This window comes from Micromys minutus, assembly GCF_963924665.1.
Source record: "Micromys minutus genome assembly, chromosome: 9".
In the NCBI taxonomy this organism is placed as follows: Eukaryota; Metazoa; Chordata; class Mammalia; order Rodentia; family Muridae; genus Micromys; species Micromys minutus.
The window spans coordinates 18,113,204-18,139,152 of NC_137978.1; the positions used below are offsets into that span (position 1 = coordinate 18,113,204).

The 25,949-nt window shown below is 42.2% G+C and overlaps 1 protein-coding gene across 3 annotated transcripts in view; it reads left to right on the forward strand.

Annotated features, from left to right (window-relative positions):
• Nucleotides 1-25,949, forward strand: part of SLC24A2 (solute carrier family 24 member 2) — a gene marked incomplete at both ends in the record, with an annotated part of 226,804 nt that overhangs the window by 149,917 nt on the left and 50,938 nt on the right. For 2 of the 3 annotated variants that reach the window (XM_080921633.1, XM_080921634.1), the window contains one exon: nt 19,874-19,924. The exons of the other annotated variant lie outside the window; for it this stretch is intronic. In XM_080921633.1, coding sequence (XP_080777759.1) covers nt 19,874-19,924 — 51 coding nt within the window. The remainder of the gene's footprint in view (nt 1-19,873; nt 19,925-25,949) is intronic. 3 annotated transcript variants of the gene reach the window in all.

The window sequence follows — 25,949 nt, forward strand, 5'->3', positions numbered from 1 at the left end:
TTCTTTCCTTTTCTTCCCCTTGATATTTGCCCTTTCATTTCTCTCATTCTATAGACTGGTTTGACAAATCAAAAAAAAAAAAAAAATTAGTAGCGCTGCAAGGGTCTAAGAAGCTGGTTGTCTGAGCCCATCATTCACAGTGCACACACACACACACACACACACACACCTGTAAAATGGCCCCCAAGAGTATGTCTTGGGGCTCAGGTTCTCTCCAGGCACAAAAGCTGAGCCTGTTACATTGCTCTGAATCCTTTTCTAAGACATGTGCTTTCTCCATCCTGAGGAGATTAAAAAACCAGTCTTGCATTTTTTTTTTTTAACAGTTTCATTAGTAGTAGCCACATGTGTGAAGTGAAGTAAGTGCAGTCAATACCTCCCAGCATAAAAGTAGAATCACTGTTGCCTGTCGAGCCTGTCATCAATGAAAGGTTGTTTGCTGACAAGCCTGAGAAGGTTCAGGACAGGAGGGGGTCCCAATGGCGTCCCCACGTAGACTTGGGGAGGCTGCTTTTCGTGACAGAGCCTTCAGAATGCTGTAATGAGGTGTCTGTAGCTGACTCCACTTTTCCCATAGGACAAGTTCTTTGTTTGCAGTTAGGTAGATTTCCCCTGTGTGAGTTATCTTCCAGCCAGCAGCCTGCTCACCTGCCTGCAGATTGGCCACATCATACCTTTCAAAGGGACCTTCTATGCCCTCATTTCCTTTCCTCTCTGGTTGCTTGATCGTACCCTGATTGTTCAGGGAACAGTGGTAAGCAAATGACATCAGTGTCCTAAATCCCAGAATGTCCTGTTTACAAATGATAAGCAAATATATGTGTATATATTTAATATAATTATTTAATATAATTATTTAATTATATATTAATATATATTATATGTGTGTGTATATATATAATATATATATATAAAACAATCTTCCCTATAGCATAGATCATGAATTTATTTTCTTCTTCTTTTTTCTTTTTTTTTTCTTTTTTTTTTTTTAACAAAAGAGTTCTTTTGTTCAACGAAATTTCCACACGGAAGAGTAAATCTTTATGTGGTTATAATTCCTGAGCACTCACGACAGCTTTTCTCAGTGTGCCTAATTCAGTAGCCTCCCTCCCATACAGCAGGAGGCTGAAAGCGCAGGCACAACAAAGCCATGGAAAAGTACAAAAAATACACAAAATCAACATTTCAAATTTTTGTGGCAAAAAATAATTAACATTATTAGTCTTCCTGAAGAATGTTTTTTTTTAAAAAAAAAAAAAAAAAAAAGCCAAAATATAAGCCAGTGTGTTAGGAAGTTGTCCATTCTTTCCAAATCAAATTTCAAATTTCAGATATTGCATGAGGCTGCCAAATTCGATTTGTAAATGTATGTAAGCTAAGTAAGAAGAGCAAAAGATATATTTTGGCAACAAAGGTGGGGGAAGGGGTGGTATATGGACCAGAGGAATCATTCTTGAAGCATCTCTGTTAAATGCTCCAGTTGAAGTCTAAGGAGAAATAACAGGCTTGATGAAGGCAGGAAAGGTGCCCCTTGGGTGGCCCTTGAGGGACTTCCAGAACCTAGCATCTGTGACCTGCTTGCAGTGAAGCACCGGAGAGGGCTGTCTTCCCAGATTCCAAAAGCAGGCCCCTTTGTATGCACTTGTGTGGGGGTTTCATTAAGTATCCTTGTACAGTCCACCACAAGCCTGGGGACTGTCATAGCACAAGCATCTGACAGAAACGAGCAAAGCTAGCCATGTCCCTCGGAATCCATCTTGCCCGAATGAAACCTGAGGAAGGGCCGCCGGGGAGCATTTCTAGAGGAGCTGTGAGAGTAGATTGTGGAGGGATTGTGAGCACCAGAGGAACTGTTTGGTTCAAGGAGACTCAAAATATGGACTGTAGGCTCAATAAGAGATAGAGTTCCTTTTACAGGGATATCAAATGTCCCTGATTGCCCACTAGACTACAAGCCTGATAGCGGCTCCCATCAAAGGGTGTGTGTATGTGCCTGTGTTTGTCTGTAGTGTATGTGTGTCTATGTTCATATGTGTTGTATATGTGTCTTGTGTGTTTGTGTATGTATACATGTGCATGCATACATATGTGTGTGCCTGTGTATGCATGTGTGTACATGCCTTGTGTTTCTTTATGTGTGTGTGCATGTATATGTGCCTTGTGTGTCTGTGTGTGCATGTGTGTATATGCATGTGCCTTATGTGTCTGTGCCATGAATGTCTGTGTGTATCTGTGTGTTTGTGCATGTTTGTGTGTATCTCTCTGTGTGTGTGTGTATGTGTGTGTGTGTGTGTGTGTGTGTGTGTGTGGAAATTAGAGGTTGATGCTGGTTGTCTTCTCTTGTGGTTCAACGTACTTTTGTGATAGGACCTCACTGAACCCAGAACTCAGCAGTTGTCTAGAATGACTGGCCGGTGAGCCCATCCTCAGTCCTTCTCTGCCCATCTGCAAGCACTGTGATTCGGGCATCAGCTACCACTCCCAGCTTGCGTGGGTGCCAGAGATCTAAACTCAGATCTCAAGCTTGACAGTGCTCGCTTAGCTGGCTGAGCCGTCTCCTTGGCCTCAGGACTGAGATTTTCAAGTCCCTCCTCCATGTCCCGTGGCTGGTGGTCATCTGTGGGATTCTGTCAGCAATGGTGCTAAGAATATAGAAGTGTTTTGCCTCTGAGGAAACACATTCAAAAACACTGTGAGTGCTAACAGCCACCCAGGCCTGAAGTTTGGCTCCAGAGCTGAGACATTTGCACCCACACAGGACTCGTGTCCATAGTCACACATGCGCAACACCACTACACTGAACCATCTGTCTCTATTCCATTGCCTTCCAGTTCTCCAACATATGTGAATGTCAGCGAGGAGCTGACACAAAAATTCAACCTTCCTCCCCTACTTGGTTTTCTTGTTTCTTACCAGACCCTGGAGCCTGGTATTTATTCCTTCCAGTTTCTGTTTTATAAAGGGAAGGCCTGCAAAGTGAGCTTCTACAAATTATCAGTTGGTCCCCAAAGAAAAAGTCATTTCATGCCAAGTTTATTCAGACTGTGGAGGTGTCCCTGGAAACAGGAGAGTAACCTTTCTTTCTGTCTCAAGTTATACATCAGTTTAAATTAGCAAGAAAAATGTTTGCACACAGCCCGAGCCAAGGAAACCAGTAGCAACAGGAAGGGAAAAACTCCCCAGAACAGAAGACTTGTGGGCCTCAGTCTCATAAGATGACCCCAAGCCTCTAGGTAAAGGAGAGAAGAGTGTGGTTAGCCCCTCTTTTAGGTGATAATAACGCTTATCTCTGCTTTTTAATGTCATAATGATTGGAAAGCAATCACTCCTATGTTGAACATATAATAAACAAATATCAATTAGGGCATAAGGGAATGTGGTAGCTTTGCTGAAAATAAATGCTTTTGAGAGTGGAAACAGTTTCTCTCTCTCTCCTCAGCCAACAATTTATGTTGCATTTGAGATGAAGCGGAGCATGAAGGAGTCAGGCTACAAAGCACAGAGTTACACATCCTTTCCCTCTTTGGAATTTGTTCTCCGGTGCCCACTCTTTCATAAAGGAGGGCTCAGAGTCCAAGAGGTGAAAAGCAGTTTTCCAGACACACCCTGAATATAGGGCAAAGGACAGAGTTAATTCTGAGGGTGAAAAGGTGTACATGAATATTGTCTGTGTGTAGCTTGCTCAAGGGCTCCCTTCCTAAGGAAGAATTGGAACTGGATGCTTGCCTTTAGTAGTGAGATGGTCCTTCCTCCTTATCTTATCCATCTGGGAAGTGCTCACCAGCATCCTAGGGATGCTAACCCTATTGAAAATACAAATCTTCAAGTGGCTCCCAGGCTCCTGTCTCTCCTGTGAGATCTGGCTTCTTCATGTCAACCATTAAGATCATCCCTTCACCCACACCACATGGTCCTTTACTGGTTTTTTGTGCTCAAATGAGACTATATTATATAATCATGCATGCAAGTGGTTTTTTTTGGGGGGAAGGGAACAAAACCATTGTTGTTTATATAAAGCTCCCCAGTCTCCATCAGATGGGGACAGGGGATGTACATCTACCCATCCATCTACAAAACACTTTTTTTTTTCAAAAGCTGGCATGCGTGGAAATCCCATTCAAAACAGTTTGGGGGGAACTCCCACTATATGTAAAGTTCCTGGGGAACCATTAGCGCTTGCCCCAGACTACCCTGGACAGCCAGCTCAAATGCCGAACATAACCTCTGCAGTCATGTTCTACACAGCCACATTCATTGGTCCTCCAGGGTGGCGGGTCTAATGCTCAAACAACTAAGAATGAAAGGAACTTTGCTTTAGCTTAAAAGCCTTCTGGCCAAAACACTCCTCATTAGCGGAAGATAATGTCATGCCTGAAAACTATAAGAAAATTCTTCAAGGGAGAGAGAGAGGTTTGGCAGTACCCAGCAGGCATGGAGGCAGGAGGAGAAACTGAGAGATCACATCTTCCATTGCAGGAAAAAGCAGAGAGCCGATTGGAAATGGAGTAAGAATATAAACGCTCAAGGTACTTCCCTCTGCAATACTCCATTTCCAGGAGCTCATGGGTCCTGGAGGGATGGCTAGGACACAGGAACACCACCTGATCTTGCAGATCTGAGTTCATTTTCCAGCATCCATAACTCCAGCTCCAGGGATCTGATGCCCTCCTTTGTCTTCTGTGGACATTGCACACACATGGTACACATACATGCATGCAGGCAAAACACTCACACAAATAATTTAAAAAAAAAGACACCACCTTCTAAGGTTTCCACTTCTCCCAAATGGTGCCACCAATAGAGGACCAAGTGTTCATTCAGATAGGGACATTCTCACTCAAACCACCAGTGCCAACTTCTCAGAAGGCTGGACACCAGCCAGAACAACTTAGTAAGAGCTTGGATGGAAATTGCAAGTTGAGAAAGTTCAGCTAGCCCCGTGGTACCGGACAAGCACGCTTAAGGCTCTGAGTTCAGTTCCAAATACTGCAAAATAAGTCGTCGGCTTCTCCTTTTCTGTAATTTTCCTTGTCAGAGAGCCTGTTTAGCCCGGATGGCAGCATGGCTGAGTTTCCCTCACTCATCCTCCAGTGGGCAGAGGTTATCCAGGAGCTGAGAAGCCAGAGTTTTTGTTTATACAAACTTCTGTCTTCTATACAATGAGAAAGATATGTGGTATGCTATTTCACGTGCTTTCTTTGTGAAGTCCGAACGTCACCTGGAATGCATAGCTTTAGTGTGGTCAGCAGACACGAAAAATAAAAACAAAAACAAAATAGTCACTCCAACATAGTGATGAAAACTAGAAAAAAAGTTGCTGCAATACTTTTTGGTTTTTTTTTATCATTTTATTGGATGTTCTCTGTATTTACATTTCAAATGTTATCCCCTCTCCCCACTCCCATTGCCATTCCCCTCCCCTTGCCTCCATGAAGGTGCTCCCTCTCCCAACAACCCACTCCCACCTCAGCACCTTGACGTTCCCCTAAACTGGGGAAATACACCTTCACTGAACCAAAGGCCTGTCTTCCCATTGATGCCAGAGAAGGCTAGCCTCTACTACATATGCAACTGGAGCCATGGGTCTCTCCTTGTGTACTCACTGGTTGGTGTTTTAGTCTCTGGGAGCTCTGGATGGTTTGGTTGGTTGATAATGTTGTTCTTCCCATGGGTTGCAAACCCTTCAGCTCCTTCAGTCTTTTCTCTAGCTCCTCCACTGAGGTCCCCGTGCTAAGTCCAATGCCTCATCTGTATCAAAATGGCTCTGGCAGAGCCTCTGAGAAGGAACACATATCAGGCTCCTGCCAGTAAGCACCTCTTTGCATCACTAATAGTGACTGGGTTTAGTGGCTTCATATGGGATGGAACCCCAGGTAAAGCAGTCTCTGACTGATCTTTTCTTTAATCCCTGATCCTCTATTGGTCTCTGTATTTTTTCACTCGATTATTTCATTCTCCCATCTAAGAAGGACTGAGGCATCTACATTCTGGCCTTTCTTCTTTTTGAGTTTCATAAGATCTGTGAATTGTTTCTTGGGTATTCTGAGCTTTTGGAGGTAGTATCCTCTTATTAGTGAGTGAATACCATGTGTGTTCTTTTGAGACTGGGTTACCTTACTCAGGATGATAGCTTCTAGTTCCATCCATTTGCCAAGAATTATATGAAGTCATTGTTTCTAATAGCTGAATAGTACTTTATTGTGTAAATGTACCACATTTTCAGTATCCATTTCTCTGTTGAAGGTTATCTGGATTCTTTCCAGCTTCTGGCTACTTAAAGAAGGCTGCTATGAACATAGTGAAGCATGTGCCCTTGTTATATGTTGGAACATCTTTTTGGTATATGCCCAAGAATGGCCAATAGCTGGGTCCTCAGGCAGTAATAGTTCCAGTTTTCAGAGGAACTACCAGACTGATTTCCAGAGTGGTTGTACCAGCTTGCAATCCCATCAACAATGGAGGAGTGTTCCTTTTTCTCCACATCTTTGCCAGCATCTGCTGTCACCTGAGTTTTTTATCTCAGCCATTCTGACTGGTGTGAGGTGGAATCTCAGGGTTGTTTTGATTTGTATTTCCTGATGACTAGGGATGTTGAGCATTTCTTTAGGTGCTTCTCAGCCATTTGGTACTCCTAGGTTGAGAATTCTTTGTTTAGCTCTGCGCCCCATTTTTATTAGGATTATTTGATTCTCTGGAGTCTAACTTCTTAAGTTCTTTGTATAAACTGGATATTAGCTCTCTATCAGATGTAGGATTGGTAAAGATCTTTACCCAATCTGTTGGTTGTCATTTTGTCCTAATGACAGTGTCCTTTGCCTTACAAAAATTTTGCAATATTATGAGGTCCCATTGGCCAATTCTAGATCTTAGAGCACAAACCATTGGTGTTCTGTTCAGAAAGTTTTCTCCTGTGCCTATGTGTTCTAAGCTCTTCCTTACTTTCTGTTCTATTAGTTTCAGTGTACCTGGTTTTTTTGTGGAGGTCTTTGATCTACTTGCTCTTAAGCTTTGTACAAAAAGATAAGAATGGATTGATTTGCATTTTTCTATAGGCTGACTGTCAGTTGAATCAGCACCATTTTTTTGAAGATTTTTTTATTGAATGTTTTTATCTCCTTTGTCAAAGATCAAGTGACCATAGTTGTGTTGGTTCATTTCTAGGTCTTCAGTTCTTTTCCATTGATCTACCTGCCTGTTTCTACCATGCAGTTTTTATGACTATTGATCTGTAATACATCTTGAGGTCAAAGATGGTGATTCTCTGGAAGTTCTTTTATTGTTGAGAATAGTTTCACTATCCTGGGTTTTTTGTTTTTCAAAATTAATTTTCAAAGTGCTTTCAAACTCTATGAAGAATTGAGTTGGAATTTTGATGGGGATTGCATTAAATCTGTATATTGCTTTTGTCAAGATGGCCATTTTTACAATATTTATCCTGCCAATCCAAAAGCATGGGAGATCTTTCCATCTTCTGAGATCTTCTTCAATATTTTTCTTCAGAGACTTGAAGTTCTTGTCATACAGATCTTTCACTTGCTTGGTTAGGGTCACATCAAGGTATTTTATATTATTTGTGACTATTGTGAAGGGTGTAATTTATCTAATTTCTTTCTAAGCCTGTTTATCATTTGAGTAGAAAAAAAGCTACTGATTTGTTTGAGTTAATTTTATATCAAGCCATTTGGCTGAACTTGTTTATATGGGTTTTTTGTTGTTTTTGTTTATATTGAAGATCAGCCTTAGTCCATAGTGATCTGATAGGATGCATGGGAATATTTCAGTCTTCTTGTATTTATTGAGGGCTGTTTTGTGACTGACTATATGGTCAGTTTTGGAAAAGGTATCATGAGGTGCTGAGAAAAAGGTGTACTCTTTTATTTTAGGATGAAATATTCTAAAAATGTCTGTTAAATCTATTTGGTTCATAATTTCTGTTAGTTTAACTGTGTCTCTGTTTAGTTTCTGCTTCCATGATCTGTCCATTGATGAGAATGGGGTGTTGAAGTCTCCCACTGTTATTGTGTGTAGTGCAATATGCTTTGAGCTTTAGTAGAGTTTCTTTTATGAATGTTGGTGCCCTTGTATTTGGAGCATAAGTGTTCAGGTTTGAGAGTTCATTTTGATAGATTTTTCCTTTGATGAGTAAAAAGTGTCCTTCCTTATCTTTTTTGATAACTTTTGGTTGAAAATCTATTTTATTCTATATTAGAATTGCTATTCCGGCTTTTCTTGCAACCATTTGCTTGGAAACTTTTTCCCAGCCTTTTACTCTGAGATACTGTCTCTTTTTGTCGCTGAGATGTGTTACTTGTATGCAGCAAAATGCTGGATCCTGATTATGTATCCAGTCTGATGGCCTGTGTGTTTTCATTGAGAAATCGAGTCCATTGATTTTAAGCAATATTAAAAAATAGTGATTGTTGATTCTTGTTACTTTTGTTGTTAGAGGTAGAATTATGTTTGTGTGCTTTTCTTCATTTGGGTTTGTTGCAAGAAGATTGCTTTCTTGTTTTCTTAGGGTGTAGTTACCCTCCTCATGTTGGACTTTTCCATCTATTATCCTTTGTAGGGCTGGGGTTGTTGAAGGATATTGTGTAAATTTGATTTTATTGTGGAATATCTTGGTTTCTCCTTTTATGTTAGTTGAAAGTTTTGCTGGATATAGTAACCTGAGCTGGCATTTGTGTTCTCTCAGTATGATGTCTGTCCAGGATCTTCTAGCTTTCATCACCTCTTGAGAAGTCTAGTGTGATTCTGATAGGTCTTCCTTTGTATGTTACTTGACTTTTTTCTCATACTGCTTTTAGTATTCTTTTTTTTTGTTTTGTACATTTGGTGTTTTGACTATTATGTGTCTGGAGGAATTTCTTTTCTGGTCCAATCTATTTGGAGTTCTGTAGACTTCTTGTACGTTCGTGGTCATCTCTTTCTTCAGGTTAGGAAAGTTTTCTTCTGTAATTTTGTTGAAGATATTTACAGTGCCTTTTAGTTGGGAATCTTTGCTCTCTTCTATTATCTTTAGGTTTGCTCTTCTCATTGTGTCCTGGATTTCCTGGGTGTTTTGGCTTAGGAGCTTTTTACTTTTTGCATTTTCTCTGACTATTGTGTCAATGTTTTCTATGGTATCTTCTGCGCATGAGACTCTCTCTTCTATCCCTTGTATTCTGTGAATGATGCTTGCGTCTATGACTCCCGATGTCTTTTCTAGGTTTTCTATCTCCAGTGTTGCGTCTTTTTGTAATTTTTTTATTGTTTCTATTTACATTTTTAGATCCTGGATGGTTTTGTTTAATTTCTTCACCTGTTTGGTTGTGTTTGCCTGTAGCTCTTTACATGGTTTTTGTGTTTCCTCTTTAAGGGCTTCACCATGTTTACCTGTGTTCTCCTGTATTTCTTTAAGGGAGCTATTCATGCACTTCTTGAAGCCCTCTATCAGCATCATGAGGTATGATTTTAAGTTTAAATCTTGTTTTTCTGGTGTACTGGGATTACTACTATTTGCTGTGGTAAGAGAACTGGATTCTAAAGTTGCCTGGTTGTCTTGGTTTCTGTTGCTTAGTTTCTTGCTCTTGCCTCTTGCCATCTTGTTATCTGTGATACTAGTTGATCTTGTTGACTATGACTGGAGCTTGTCTCTCCTGTGTGCCTGTGAGTTTAGGAGTGAGAGCACTCCTGGGTGCTCAGCTCTTTGTGGGTAGGCTGTGAGTCCTGATGGCAATGAGCTGGCTCTAGCTCTGGGTGCAGATGGAGGCTGGAAGGGTCCGGTTCCAGGCAGCACCCCGATACCTGTGCCCTGAGAGTTCCCAGCAGTCTCTCCCCCGGATAGTCAGTGGAGAGAAAATAGGGTCTCACCGGTGGGCTCAGGATTGAGAGCACTCCCAGGTGCTCAGCTCTCTATGGGTAGGCTGTGAGTCTCAGTGGCGGTAGGACAGCTCTTGGTCTGGGCACAGATGGAGGCAAGAGCATGCTGCATGACTTTTTCAACCCTACTGAAGCATCCCCAGACTACCCTTAGAATCCACCAGGGCTAGAAGATGACTGCTCCTTTCTCCTGCTTTATTCATCATGTGTGCTGTATAACTTCAGGTATATAATGAACTTTTGTGAAATATATCCCAGTCCACTGAAATCAGTCTGGTGAATGGATGATGTAATCTTAGAGAATCAAGTTAGTCTTCCTCCAACTCTTAACCCAGTCTTCTAAGTTTGTCTTTGTGTGTGCTGCATATTTCTGCTGTGGTCAGGAGCTGAGTACACAGTGAAATAGCACACAGGAAAACACTGTTCTAAAGGACCTGGGACTCTAAGGATGCTTGCTTCTCTCTATCACATCTACATCAGAGAATTGGTTGCTTTTCTGTTGTATCTCCTTACCCTGGAATCACTGTTCTCAGCCCCTCTCCAGTCTTCACAGCCTGTTGTACTCTTTGCCTTTAATTTCTCTTGGATGATGGGACTTTGTTTGTTTGTTTTCTTCTCTCCCATCCTTCTTCCCCCAGCATAGAATACTTCTTCTACGTCATGTATCAGAGAGTAGACACCTCCCTGTGCAGGTCCGGTGTCTGGATTTTCTTTAGCTCCAGTTCTCTGTGTGGCACAGACCACTAAGCCTAGCCATGCCCTTAGAAGATATCCAGGAGCAAGTCCACCATGTTCTCCAGCCAGGATGCAACCACTACTCTTCTCAGCAGTGTCTTCCCTCCCACTTCCTAGGTGGTGTCTGTGTGCTGAGGTCTCATTTTTCTCATGCCTCTTTTGCATGAAGTCACTCCTCCCACTATAGAAAAAGTTCCCAGCATTCCTAGAGTAATGCCATGAACATCCTTCACTTCCCAGACTTCCTCTCAACAGAACAGTAGAAGAATCATAGGCAGTGGTACCAAAGGCAAGGCTGCAAGGAGACAACTGGAACACTTTGAAGGCGGATTTAATTGCTGATCACCTACAAAGCACCAGGAACTCTGCAGAAGACTGGATTAATGAAATGAGTACAAGGGTTCTTGCCCTAACACAGGATAAAGCAAACTGGTTAAAGTAACTTTGACAAGCACAACAGTGGAAGTAAGTGTCTGACACAGACAAGCAGGAAGGAAACGGCTTATCCCAGGGTTGGGGCATTCAGTGAGTGCTGCCTGTGGAACCTTAAATCTTTTTGTTTTTAAGATTTATTTATTTATTTCATATATGTGAGTACACTGTCACTGTCTTCAGACATATCAGAAGAGGGCATTGAAACCCCATTACAAATGGTTGTGAGCCACCATGTGGTTGCTGGGAATGGAACTCAGGACCTCTGGAAGAGCAGCCAGTGTTCTTAATCGCTGAGCCACCTCTCCAGCCTCAGGACCTTAAATTTTAAAGCATGCTTTTGGAGTGGGAAGTAAATTGGGACATCTGATAAAGTTCCAACTACAAAAAGAGAGTACATGTAGGGATGAGAAGTAATGGGTTTTCATGTAGGCTTTTGAGAAGAATAATTGGCAATTGGTATGAAAAAAATCAGCAAAGTGGAAGAATTCAGACAAGACCACCATTGCAGGAGAAGACACAGAGCTCAGGCAGGGCAGAGCAGGGAACAGAGCAGAACTGGAGATGTCATCTCTGTGATGACTAAAGCTCTGCACAAACCCCTGAGCAGCACAGCATCACCTTAGACGCCACTCTCCCAACCACAGAGCTTACTCAAATCTGAACTGTATGAAACATGTTAGCCTCTCTGTATGGGCAGTCTCAGAAGTATTCTGCCTTAGACATGTGTTATTAAAGCCAAATACGTTGTTAAAATCAACAAATACCTGTAATCCTCCACTCGATACCCCAAGATGGCTGTGGTTTCTCCCATTTACAGAATGATGAAAATTGAGTTCCAGGGAGATCAGATAGCCGCACACACACACACAGGCACACACACACACCTACCTCCTGGCCAGGAAGAGCAGATGCAGCTGTGCAAGGCTATAAACTGGACACAGATCTATCATAGCATACCATCACCTGTTTTTCACCTTGACTTTGGGAAAAAGGAACAAAGCACACTCTAGCAATGTGTCAGACTCTAAAACTATCTTCAGATAGTTGTTGAGGTTCGCAATGGCATAGTTCAAAGAACTCTCATAAGATGTCCTTCTGGCCACGCTGTGTTATACTGGGTCTTTTCTTAGGATGTCCTTTGTTTTGTTTTGTTTTTCTGAAGAACATCCTTCCCATTAAAAGGCTTATTTTACTCTGCCCCATCCCCTCCCTACCCCATCTCAAAAAGAGAATAGAACCTCACATCCAAGGGCCTGTTTTTCTTGCCTGATCACCCAGCGTGTGTAAAATATGGTGAAACATGACCTGAAACCGCCCCTCACAGGACAGAGCTCAGCAAACACTGTGACATTGCTAAGCAACACCGCAGAGAAGCTGGCAGCAAATTAGGGGACAAATTTGTAAGAAGCCAGAGTGTCTGGGGACTCGCACGAACATCTTATTATGAGCCATCTGGATGATCTACAGTAATGTTTGCCCATGATTGTTCACTGTTTGAGGCTGATAATTCCCACATAATTATATTGACGCCTTCCCCTGTGATCCTGACCTCGCTTCCAAAATCTTCCACTGCGCTCCACTTCATCACGCACTAATCTGCAAAACGACGGAGGGCAGTTAGACCTAACGGGCCACTTCCCTTTCTCCCCGAGTAAAGGCACACACTGCTGAGGGATGGCCATCCTAGATGGAACTGGTCACAATACCAGAGCTGCTCGGGTTTCCTAATGTGGGCTGCAGTACAGTTTCCCAGAGGGAGCCATCGTAAGACTCAATCCTGTTCTCAGCCAGCAAGGACGAGAGCAGGACAAGAAGAAGCAAGTCCTCACCTGCTGAAGAAAAGTGTCAGGCAAGCGTTGCTCCCAGGTCCAGCCACCTGAATGGTTCATTTATTCAACTATCATTTGTAGCAAACTGGGCGATACAATCTATTTTTAAAGCACAAGTTTACAAAATTGATGAGCCAAATATAGCTCAAATTCGTTAAGCTTTTTTTTTTAATTTAGAATTTGTTGAAATGCCTGTGAAAATCAAGAGATTTTACAAAGAAAACCAGGCATGCAGATGCCACTCTGTCTGTGAGCACTTCATTTACGGTACTAACTTACCAAGGAGCATAAACCAGGGAGCAAATGAATGAGAGAGGCAAAAATGTTGATGGTAATAAACCAGAAGGCTTAGATTTGCAAAGAGTTGAGACAAAAGAGTAAGAATTTCATAAAAGGGCCAGATTCAAAGTCAGTGGTAACTCCCTCAGACCACAAATGTAGGTACCTGCACATGTATGTACTATTCATACATCTTTCTTGGAATTCAGTAGCTGGTGTAGGATTACTGTCATGGTTCATTTTCTGATGCTCTACCAGTATGCCTAGGACTATGTAATTTAGAAAGCACATAACTGTGTGCTCAGTTGCTCATCGTTTTGGGGATGTGAGCCTGGTGAGGATTGGCTCTCTGCTTGACAGCACCTTGGACATACATCCTCTATGGGCATTGAGTGTTGCTTATAAAAGCAAGAACAGAGCCCTTCCCATGATCCTTTTTATAAATCCCATGGATCCATTCCAAAAGAATCTATCCTCATGACCTAAACGGGTCTTGAACAGTTCTAAATCCCAATTTTACTGCACTAAAAATTAAGTTACAATTTGTGAATTCAGGAGAACCCATCCAGACCAAGTTCAGCTCTTTCTTTTCGTTTGCCAAGCACTTACCTTCCTTTGAGAAACCTAAGCGAGAAGCTTTAACCTCATAAAACAAAAAAAGAAGATACTTTCAGCAGGAAGAAAGAACTCCACGCTGCAAAATGTATCTCTCTTAATGCCACATGTTGAGTTCAGCTGTCCCCAGGCACCTGTGTCTGATGTACCTGTTGAAGAGCCACTTGGAGAAGTTCATCTCGAATGTCTGTCCCACAGACTGCCACGCAGAGCTTCTGCAATGACTCGGTCCTTTGAATGCTTTGAAAGCTTTTGAATTTGAAGGTTAAAATATTTCTTCCCTTCTCACTTGAGTAGGAAATGGGATTCAAGATTGTTTCCCCGCTTAACCTCCTTCTCTTAGCTGGCTTTCAGTTTGGTTTTGTTTTTCTCCCAAAAAAAATAAAAATAAAAATTACTTCTGTTGGCCGGGCATGTTTGATGCATAAAAATGATGGCTAAAGAAAGCCTTTTAAGAAAAACCATTAATTTTGGTAGTCGGTACAAATTGGTTTTTGAGGGAAAAAACAACAACCATAAATCTTAATTTTAGGCTGCATTAGAAAACATCTTTTTTCAGTCAAGAACTTATGCTTAGTATGAAGAAAAATGTCAAATTAGGAGACATTAAAAAAGATAGTAATGGTACATGACTTTAATCCAGTGCTTGGAAGGTGGAAGCAGGCAGATCTCTATGAATTCGAGCCCAGCCTGGTCTACAGAGCTAGCTCCAGGACAGCTACCCAAAGAAACCCTGTCAAAAAAAAAAAAATGTAGTAACCAATTTATTTTAAACAGTTTACAAAACAGTCGTAAGATCTACGAACAGTGCAAGTGCTGTGCATGATGGGAAATTACACATCATCAACCTTTATCCTGTCATTTATCCAGCATGGATGTTGGATGCGTGCCTGCAATCTCAGCGCTTTGGTGGGTAGATGCAGGAAGGTCAGCAGTTCCAGCTTGAGCCCAGCTTGGGCAAATTGAGTCACTACCTCAAAAATCCAAAGAGACAATAAATAAATAAAATCTTCAAAGCAAACATTTACTCTGATTAAAGGAAATCCTTTAATAGACTTTTTTATAGAAGAGACAAAACACCTTCATTCTGAGACTAAATTAACAAATTGCTGACTTGCTTCTGGAAGTTTTCCCCAGTGTTCCTTACCAGGTTCTGCGTGTTGGGAAAGAAATAGAGGGAACTTCCTTCTCATTTGCACATCTCAGAATGCTCATGGAGACAGTCAGCCTTTGGATGGGGTGTCACAACTTTGCACTAAGCTGACTTTTATAGATTATTGCTGGGCCTTTGGCAGACAGAGAAATGAGAGCGGTTACTAAAGATGTTTGCAACTCCTCAGTCCAAAGTGCATTGCAGCCCAATTCGTCTGATCCTATAAAAACACTCCCACCACAAGTGTGCCTCTCCGTGTGCCCACCTCGGTTTACGGGCAGAACAGAAAAGGGAAGGGGTACCTAGCTCATAACTAATAGAACCTATCTTTGAGTTGCCCAGTGACTGTCTTCAGAAGGCCGCTTAACCTCTATTGTAATGGCTGTAGTGGAAAACCTTGAACATCTATGTTGACCTTCTCGATTTTACCAAGTCCAGAAAAGCTCAACACACCAAAGCATTCCGAATGTCACTATCCCTGGGGAGCTGTGCGTTGGAATACTTTTATTTAGTAAATGAGAGAAGAACTAAGCATGTGGTGTGGGGATATGAGTTTTCTGTTTTATAGATTTAAAGTAAGATAGTCTTTATTCTCAGCGAAAGACAAGTTAGTCAGAAACCAGCTCAATGACAAATATACAAAGGAAAATGTCTGGGCTCCGACTGCCACCCGACAGTCAGATGAAGAAGGGTCACATGTCCCATCCTCTTCCTCCCGCTCAAAGGTCAATGCTTTGATTTTCCTTAAGTCTGAGAGCAAATGTGCAGGACTAATGAAGAAATGTTTTTAAATGTTTGCATGATGAATATTGTTTGCTATTGAACAACAATAGCCTCTTGGTCATGTTGAATTTGTCTTAACAAGCTTGGATAAGGCACTAAACTGTCTCACTGTCCTGCCACACATCCTAAGGGTCCTCATCTCTGTGGTACTTGCAATAATGACAGCTTCTCGTATTCTTCCTTGTATAATTCTTCAATGCCACTTTGTATAGGACAGAGCAATGACCATGCTTAGGATGCCAGCATCCAGAGAAAGGAAACACCTTGCTCAGAGTCACATGTCCCATAAGCAGCAGATCTTGGCTCCCAAACTACACCTCCAACTTCACATTCCACCTTCTCCCATGCACTTTATACTGGACAGAACCCTTCCACGCAAGCCGGTACTCATCCATACAAATTGATAAGCACTGGACAGCTTAACTGCAGTTTGGACGGCAGTCTGGACTAAAAAAGCCTTGATTTTTTCAAATTGTCCCCAAAAAGGTCAAACACAGAAATAAAGCTAGATCTTTAAAAAGAATAGAACATCAATCATTCATTTTTCCCTTGAGATGACACCTAAATAATAAATGTGTGTTTTTATTTATTCCCGCACCTGCAGTCCTCACTCAAATCAAATGAACTCAGCATAGGTCCTTCTGCTGAGTTTCCATTTCATACACCCAGATTTTAAACCTTCAAGCATGGGAGGCCCTTTTTCTGATGCTCCCATCTCTGGGGTTTGGGGGTAGAATATCAAAGAATGAAGACTGTCGAAGGTCTCAAAGGTACAGCTGAAGAAGGAAAAGCCTGTGCTTGTATGCTTCTTGAGAAAGGCAGAAGCCATGAGTCCCAGATACTAGTTCTTATTCACAGATTACGTTTTTTAAGATTGGAAACAAAACCCCTGATTTTATTCAGTGTGATGTTTGTATGGACCAGATCCCAGAGGCCAGACCCATAAAGTCAGCTAGAGAGATTGCTAACAAATGTGGATCAAAGTGGTCAGATATGTTCAGTTCCTTGGATGTATAGATATTTGGACACCTGGGTTCCAAACTTTTCAGGTGGCATAAAAGCCAGCACAGGACCATGTTGGGCAACATCAGTGGTTGGCCTTCAGGCTCATTGAAAGCATATCAGTGAGTTTGTATAGCACTGTGCTAGGAAGCATCTATGATCAGATTTAGACTCATCCCAAACACAAACCCAATGGGTTTTCGATGTACCCCCCCACACACACACACAGGCTACATGGTATTCTTAGAGAAACCTTTCAAAGAAGAGGTACCAGATGATTTTCAGAGTGGAAACCAGAATGACACACCAGTCTTTCATGCTTCCTCCTGTGCCGTTACTACGGCGAACACTGCCAGCTAGGACTAAGCAGTTACCTTCTAAGTTTTCCAAGCCTCTTCCCTCCTTTATTTCAGGAGACACTCAGTTAGTTCCTAATACAAAAAAAAAAGTTGGAACAAGCTGGTGGCAGTCATGCATGCCTTTAATTGCATCACTCCAAGGGCAGAGACAAGATCTGTGAGTTCTAGGCCAGCCTGGTGTATAGAGTGAATTCTAGGACAGTCAGGGCTACACAGAGAAACCTTGTCTCGTTAAAAAAAAAAAAAAAAAAAAAAAAAAAAAAAAAAAGAAGTAAGCAAATAGGTGATAGACAGACAGACAAAAAACAAATTGAGGGTGGATTGAGAAGGTGTCACAGGTTGAGTGGTGGGTGATTTGAAATTCAAGTTCTTACGCAGGTGATTTTCATTCCACCTTCTGGGCCCTTGCATCCAGGTTTGCCTGGACACAGGCTGTCAACAAACAGTGGTTGCGGCCACTTTCCGTGGGGCATCCCTGGCCTATAGAACAGTAGCCAGATGTGTGAGGAGCTCTGGCATCTGCATGCACACTGTGTTTGTCCTGCATGCATGTTGCATCCCTCAACCTGCACCACCCATGACCCCAGGATCAGGGAACAGGAGTGTCTGGCTCGTGGAGATGTTACCCTGCTTCCCTCGGGATGTGGCTGCTGAGTTCACCGTCTCACCATCCCGTGGCTGCCAACGATGGAGACCGTTCTTATTCGCTCATTTTTATCCTTCATCCTTTCCCGAAAATATGGTCCCTCCATCTTGAGTAGATACTATTCCCTTCAGCTTCCTCCTTTGACTGCTTGACTAGCCACGTAAACTGTTGCTATGCAGCTTTTTACTGCCCTCGTTCCCCATCGTTTGCCTTATTTTTTTTCCATAAAGTGTGCTCTGTTCTTGTTCCTGTGTACCATTCGTCATCCGAGGAAGCAGCTCAGAAGTGATCTAGATATTGCCACAGTGCAAGAATGTGTGAGGCTTGTTATATGTGAAGAGTTCTTACTCTGTGTCAGCATAAAGTGACAATTCAATAATGTGGTTTTATTTATTATATATGGTTCCAAGTAGAAATAAAGTTCAAAACAATAGCATCTGCCACAAACAGATGCTTCACGGGTTGGAATCAGCATGTGAAAATAGGTGTGTGCATACAGAAAGGTTTGCGTCTGAAAAGATAGATCCACCAACACGCAGTGGTATGGCATCACTGTGCAGAACATGGTTGACAGCCAGCTTTGCAAACACATGGCCACCCGTTTCCTGTTTCCTGAACAGGTAATAGTAGATTCCAGCTGCTCGTTCCTCTGCTTAACCTGGCAGAGGGAAGTGAGCCTACAAATAAAACTATTTGTTGGCTGATAGAATTTATCAGTTTACTGTAAGATTACATGCACATGCCTATTTTGTAAAGCCACCATGAACGTATGATTATTAATATTAAGACTTCTGCTCCTCTATAAACACACATATGCACATGCACCAACTGTTCTTAAAACAACAGAAAAATTATTTCACTAAAAGCAATGTCTAGAAATCACAAAAACTTTCTTATTACTATAAAATTCAACTTCTCGTTGAAGCTCCTGCATCTTTTGTAAAGATTCTAACAAAAGTCAGAATAGATAAGACCACAAGAGCATAAAAAGATGGCATGATTTTTCTCCCCAGAGGTATAATTTTCTACCGGTGTATTTGTATTTAAAGTAGCTTTAGATAAAATAGACACGAGTAAAGGAAATGTAGAGGAAAAATGCATGGTATAAATATCCAACTCAGGGATGTTTGCCACCTGGTCCTGCATCTCACACAGATGCACCAGTTTTAAGTTGATTCACATGCAAGTTTTCAGCATCTGTTCAAGGCAATGGGCCATGGACACATTCTGAGGAGTCACAGAGTGTCCCTGGAGTCTAATTAAATTCTCTAAGTTTATTGAAAGGATGTAATTATGACCAAGAAAATCATTTTTAATCTGCTTGCAGCATTGCTCAAAATTATCTGGGATTAGGAAAAGAACAAAATTCAAAGTCTCTGTTTAGAAGCTAAAGTAAAAAACAGAAGTACAACCTTATCTCCTCTCTCTCCTAACCCAGTCCTCATGTCTCCAGTTGACTTCAGCATCCCTGCCTCCCAGTGATCACAGTACAGATAGGTCGCCGGGTTTTGCTTCTCTCTCCCCTGTTTCTGGCATGTCAGCTTTTCTGGGAAGATGGTCTCACTGGCCCCTCCCAGTGCTAACAGAGCCTCTGACACCTCATCTAGCATCCCACACACATGACACTCGGTGTCTCATCTAAACTATGCGATCTTCAGGAATAAGGAAGTTAAAACTGAGCTGTTCATACAGCATCTCTCCAGGTAGCCTCCTTATTCTCTAAAAGATGGTTCTGTTTGGGACTGGAAAAGCCATGAGGTGACTTTTAGACTACTTTACATAGCGAGTGTCTACAGGGATCTCTGGGTATAGATGGATGTTCTTGCTCATTTCTTTCCTCCTGAAGTGTCACCTCTATAAAAGTTGTGAGGTTAGGAAAGGCCTGGGCTGAAGCACCTTTGCCAAGTATTCTGTTTTGTTGAGTGTTAAACTAACATGTCCTATTCTGTAACACACAGCCCAGCCCACCCTTAGTTGAATAATATATTTTCAGTAATTCTGTAAACGGGCCGTGAAGCTGTCTGCCACGTGGCTCATGTTTGCACATCTCCATATAGTTATGATTGCCGAATTTGACAGTATAACTCTGAATCTGATTAATTAAGAATGTGTAAAATGGAAGTTCTTGCATTATAGCTCGTTCCTTATCTTTGTGTCTTTTACTGTGATGTTGTAGAACTTGGATCATATGGAAAACTAAAATATTATGACACAATGACTGAAGAAGGTAAGAATGATTTCAGAATTGTATGCCCCTGGCTTTTTCTTTTCCTTCTTTCATTTATGGTGTCTGTTGCTTGCCCATTTCTTAACCTCTTTAGTTTCTTCTTTGCATGATCTCAGTAACATTGTGTGGTTTTTGGTTTGTTTGTTTTTGTTTTTGATTTCTGCATTTTTGTGTAGTTTTTGCCATTGTGTTTAGTTGGAATTAGAGACGTGCAATACCATTGGGTAATTATGTTATTTCATTCAAACAATCAAACCATCCTGATTATATAACACACGCAGAGAAATGGTGTCCACAACACAAGCACAAATCAACACCCACATATTCACAGGAACATACAGAAACAAGTCTGCCCAGTGATTGCCTGGGATGCCCTGCATTTTGGGGGGGAGGGAGTTTCAATGGATTTATTGTTCATGTAAAAGCAACAAAACACCTAAAGTAACATATACACCTTAAACCAGCCTAAAACCTAGTTCTCAAGCAGAGGGCAGTGGCCTGTGTCCTCAGACCCTACTATTCCTGCCAACTCGGACAAGAGCCTTAATCTGATAGCCCAGAGTCACCATTCAAGGCACCAGATTTGTCTCTGAGGCTCCCACTGTGTCAGGTTGGGTGAGTCACCTGAACAATTTCCTAAGTCGGGATTTAGTCTTAAATGCACTTACTAGTAGGTTACAGTCTGCATCTCAGAGAGCAGCCTTGTCCCAAGCAGAATCCCTTTTCAGAATTATTTAATTCCAAAAGAAAATTCATAGAACAGCAATTTGACATTTTTGAGTTCTTGTAAAGAGAGTTGTCTTCTCACCCTAGCTGTTGTTCCTCCCCACACGTTTCCACATTTTTGAGGAATATATGATGTTTATTTTTAAAAAAATCATTTGGGGTTTTCACATGATTCTTCCTCTGATACTAGCATGCAATCAGAAGGTGCCCTATAATGTCCTTCAACACAGTAAATTCCCAAGTGTGTTGCATATCTTGCATTCAGCTTCCAGTATTTCTAAGCTGGCTTAGTTTACCAACGATTTTCTAGTTGCTTTGCATGTACAAAGTGGACCTTCTGACAGTCCTAAATAGGCCCATTCTCAGCCCCCGCCCAGTTCTGGCTTCTGTACATAACTGGGGCTTTCTCTGTGGCTCTCCTGGGTTTCTGGTTAACCACTGGAGTGTCATTAAGTGGCCACTAAGAAGATCTTCATCAGAGTCCTATCAACAGCCAGTGAAATGCAGATCTTTGGTCAGTACCCTTCCACCAGGGAATAGACTGGAGGGAACCCCCAGCCTAGCTGTCATTTGACTTCTGGCTTAGGAAGAGGGTTTGTTGACTCTCACTAATCTCCACTGTTTCCCTTATAACACCCTTCCCATGGCCTCCCAGCCCCACCTCTCTCTTGTCAATCTGTCACTTTATCAACCCTTTCTCTGTTTCTCTCCTTCCTCTTTGTGCAACCCTCTGAGCAAATGCTGTTATGAAGCCTCTCTTTCCTCTTTCCCTGCTCCCCCAGATAAGATCATGTGGGGATACAAGAGTGGTACTTGCAGTCTGATGATATTACTTGCTGATGATTGAGGTTTGAAGGAATACAAAAAAAAAGTCAGACTGTTGCCTAGACTAAAAACCAAGGATGATCCTTAGGTTAGGAAGTTTGACCTCTGGTGTCTCGGTGGCCTCATAGATCACCTTTAACCTCCTTTGACACTTTGATTGTCCCTCCCTTCATCTATTTTCCACTCACTGTCTCATTCTTGTCCAAACACCCCTCCAGATATGATACAAGGTGACTCTTGGTCCTTGACTATGTTGTCAGATACCACACTCTGCAGTGACTCATGCAGACAGTGAATCTGATCTGTAGGATTCTTGGGTTTCTTTGATCAGAGAAATCTCTCTTATGTGGATCTTCTTGTGGGACCATCGAGGAAATGATACTTGAGGTTAACTTTTCATCTGGAATAAAAACCTCTGGAAGAGTAAGGTCTTCCAAACACATAGCAGTCCCTTTGAGGTGCCAACATAAAGGATGTCATGGAACAGAGCTTCAACCCTCCGAGACCACACTAGTTGATGGGACAAGCCAAATTTGGCTTGAACCTAGCTCTTGGATTCCATCCAAAAAAAAAAAAAAAAAAAACCAAGGTCAACTTAGATCCCTCAGACCTGAAAATAGACATTTTCAAGGGTTTCTCACCTCTCACTTAAAAATAATAATCATTACTGTGATTTATGACCCTCCATGCTATACAGTGTAAGGGAGTATAATAAAGATGGTATTGTCTGGAGTGAAAACTATCAATTCACCATCTTTGGGAAATACTCCACTCCATTTAAGCAGTTTTACAGACTGGGCACTGTGATTAGCCCTCCAGTAAGGCTTTATTGTCTCCACTCATATGGTGAGTCATTATTTATAACTATTTCAGGGATTCTCTAGACATGATGCAAGATCAGCTACTTGCAGCAAGTCCTTTCCATCCTCTTTAAATGGATCAAATGAAAAGATGCCTTAGACATCCCATCTCCTCTCCAGAGAAGAATGCAATAGGAACTTTTAAATTCTGTCCTACACATAGTTGGCGCATTATTTTTGGGCACCTTTTTGTGTGAGATGTTCTACTAGGTGCTCTGAGGAAACATGACTGAAGATCAGGCAGTCTGTTCCCGTGAGGCTTACAAACAAGGGGGAGCTGTAACAGAGAGTGACTGAGGCACCAGGAAAAAAATGATGACAGCTGGAGAAGTTCAAAAGATGGTGTAGAAAAGATGCCAATGGGGAAGGGAGGAGATTCTTATAAAGAAAGGAGTCTTTAAATGAGCCCTAACAGGTCAGTAGATATGAAATAATCTAGATAAGGAAGATGGGGTGGGGGGAACCAACTGACTGGGCTGAGAGAAAGATGAAGGAGGAGGCCACTCTAGCATCGTGGGGTGCCTGACTGCAGGCCTGTAGGTTTTGTAAACTTTATATTGTCTCCGCAGTACCATGGTCATGTGGGTAGGCTGTACTGACACTGCAGGAAAATCAAGGCTCGTAGAAGTATCTCGGTACTTGAAGACAGTAAAGCTCAGAGGAGCAAAGTGATCCCACTGGGAATACAGAGACAGCAAGTGATGGTGTGGGGGCTAAACTCAGTACAGTCACACCAAAGCTCTGCCTTGTGCAGGTGGCTCTGGGGAGCTTGCCCACTCCAGATATCATCTACCTCTGCCTTGGTGTGTCTCTGAGATAAAGCACCGAGACAGATGCAACGGCCCAAGCCATCTCTTCAGCACGAGGATGGATGTGATGCTCGGGAGGGTTGAGAGCCAGCAAAGATGATCCTCTTGGAAACCGCTGAGTGGGAGACATGAGATTTGAAGTCTGTAAGACATCGATCGGGCTGGGAGAAAGCAGCAGGGTTCATCTCTCAGCCTTGGGAACCTAGAGCAGGCAGAACCCCAGCCCTGCCCCAATCAAACACTGCCTCTGTAGCTTTTCATTCCTGTCCCCAAGGTGATAAACCGTCTAACCAGTGTATTCCCTCAGTAATAACTGAGTGGAAATTATCTTTACAAACATGTCACAGGTTCGTGAGCTTTGATTTTTCCCAGGTAATCTGTTTGCTTTTGGAACAAGACACTTATGGAAATTCTAAAAACAAACGTACAGAGCTAGCTCAAAGACAGTGAGATGGCAGGTAACGGCACTTGCTGCCGAGTCTGATGTCTCCGAGTCAATCCTCTGGACCCACATGGTGGAAAGAGAGAAACAGTTCCTACAAATTGTCCTCTGATCCCTAGATACATGAGTAGCACAACTTCCCCCACCCCACCCCAACTAAAATCAAGTATACAAAAGAAAAAGTTACCTCAACCTATTATTATAGCTGAACCCGATACCTCAAGCATGCTAGGCAAGCACGCTATCACAGACAGACCTACTCTCCCCAGCCCCGGTTTATATAATAGATTTAAAGCAAAGGCAATGTGCCTAAGTGATCATCTTTGCTCTGTGGAGATGGGATTTTATAGAGACAGGTAGGTGGCTAGACGGTTACTTTGACTAACATCACTGAAAGCCATGATCTGACTGTATCATTGTCCTGAAAAGGCTGCAGCTCGAGAAAGCCATTGGCAGGAGATTTCACAAAAAAAAAAAAAAAAAACTTATTCATTGATCATTAGCATATATAAAAGAAAGATAGTGAGGACAAAAATTATCAAGACCTTTCCTTGATGGAATTAAGCCTGTTTTATGGCAACCAACAGCCCCTATACCTCACCAAGGCGCTATTAGTATGTGCATGAATCACGGGATCCTAAACTAGATACATGGTTAGATTTTTTTTAAATACATTGTTTCAAAGAAACAAAAGCCCCAAGCCCTCACCAGCCATCCAGATGTCCAGTGTCAGCAGTCGCTGTGGGTGGCACACTTCTCTTCCAAAGACAGGAGGACCTTGGAAGACTGTTCAGTAGTGCTTTACATTGCCCAAGATACATCCTGTAAAACCATAGGAACAAAATAAGTCTGTGGGTTATCCATTGCCTTCCCTACACATTTCAGTCATTGCTTGAATGTGTATGGCTGTGTCGTACACACTGGTATTATCAGATAGGGTTGGCTCCACAATAAGTAGCAGAAAATCCAGACTAACAGTGTCTTGATCAGGGAGAAGCTTATTTTTCTCTCAAGTATAAGACCCAGAAGATATGGTTGACCTACAATATTTCATAACCCAGGAGCCTTCTACCCATTCTGCTGCTTCAGCACCCTAAGGGCTCCTTGTGGTCCAAGATGTCTGCTGCTGAAGCCCCAGGATCACATCCATAGTCCCAGAAGGTCAAAATGATTCCACAGTCAGATAGTCACAGCCCCACCCCACAGATATTTTCTTTTTGTTTTAAGGGAGCGTTCCTGTAAGTCCTTTCAATAAAACTTAAAAGATGTTAATCCTCTTCCACTGATCTTTCTGTCATCACTTATTCCTAACTATGAACCTAGAATTACACAGGCAAGCCTTTTCACATGGTTAGTTTCAAGATAGACTGGAAATGTAGTTTAAAAACAAAACAAAACCTGATAAATTACTGCTCCTAATAATTAAGTGGTAATAATTAGGAAGTGAAAACAGAAGAGGCGCTGATGGGCACCTGAAGTCTCATGACAAGGAGCGAACTTTCAGAAACCTAGGTGTGGTTTAGAGGCAGTGTATGTGAGACACCAAGAGCTCGTTGTAACTGTGGGAGTCCCTAAGAGACAACCAAGCAGAGACCTTGAGAAGGGCTGAGCTCGGCAGAGCTGTCAGATAGAGCTCTCGATGTACATTTGCAAGTCATACACATATCCTTTGTGGCGACACAACTGGATGCTAATATGTAACTTGTAGGTGGGAAGAGATGGCAGCAGGTTGAGCTTTAGTGACTCCAAAGTTGTGGATCTACAAAGAAAGAGGAGGCCCAAGTAGGAAAGCCACCAGGCACAGAAGATGTCCCAGAAAGCAAGGGAAGATCACATTCCAGAGAAGACAGTTGACAGATGAGTAGCAATGAGTGAGCCTGTGAGAGCAGGGCCTTATGTGCACCTCTCAGTTTGGAAGATGGTGGCATGTCATGGTGATGGGAGCTAGCTTTAAGCCATTGGATAAGTGACTGAGAAGAGACATCCTTTGAAATGTATGGGATGTGGCAGTAAGGGGTTAAGGATGACAGGGCTCTCCTGTGTGACACTGCCATGTTGGTAGGCTGGGCAGCAGGAGTATTAGTAGAGAAAAGTGGTGGAAAGGTTTAAAATCTTCAGAGAAAGTAAAAGGAAGACTAGGTAGGGCTTTGGGGTGTAGAGGTGGTGGGATTACCAGGTGAGGGAGATGTTCTAACAGCAAAGAGGGAGTAGAAAGGCAGATTCAAAGGCTACAGATGAAAAGGGGGTGCTTCTGTACATAGTGTTCGAGCTAGAAGAAAGGAAACAAAACTTGTAGAGGAGAAATCACGGACAGTGGAGGTCTGCTTCCTTCAGAACTGAGAGGTTTTATCAGGTTGGGAACA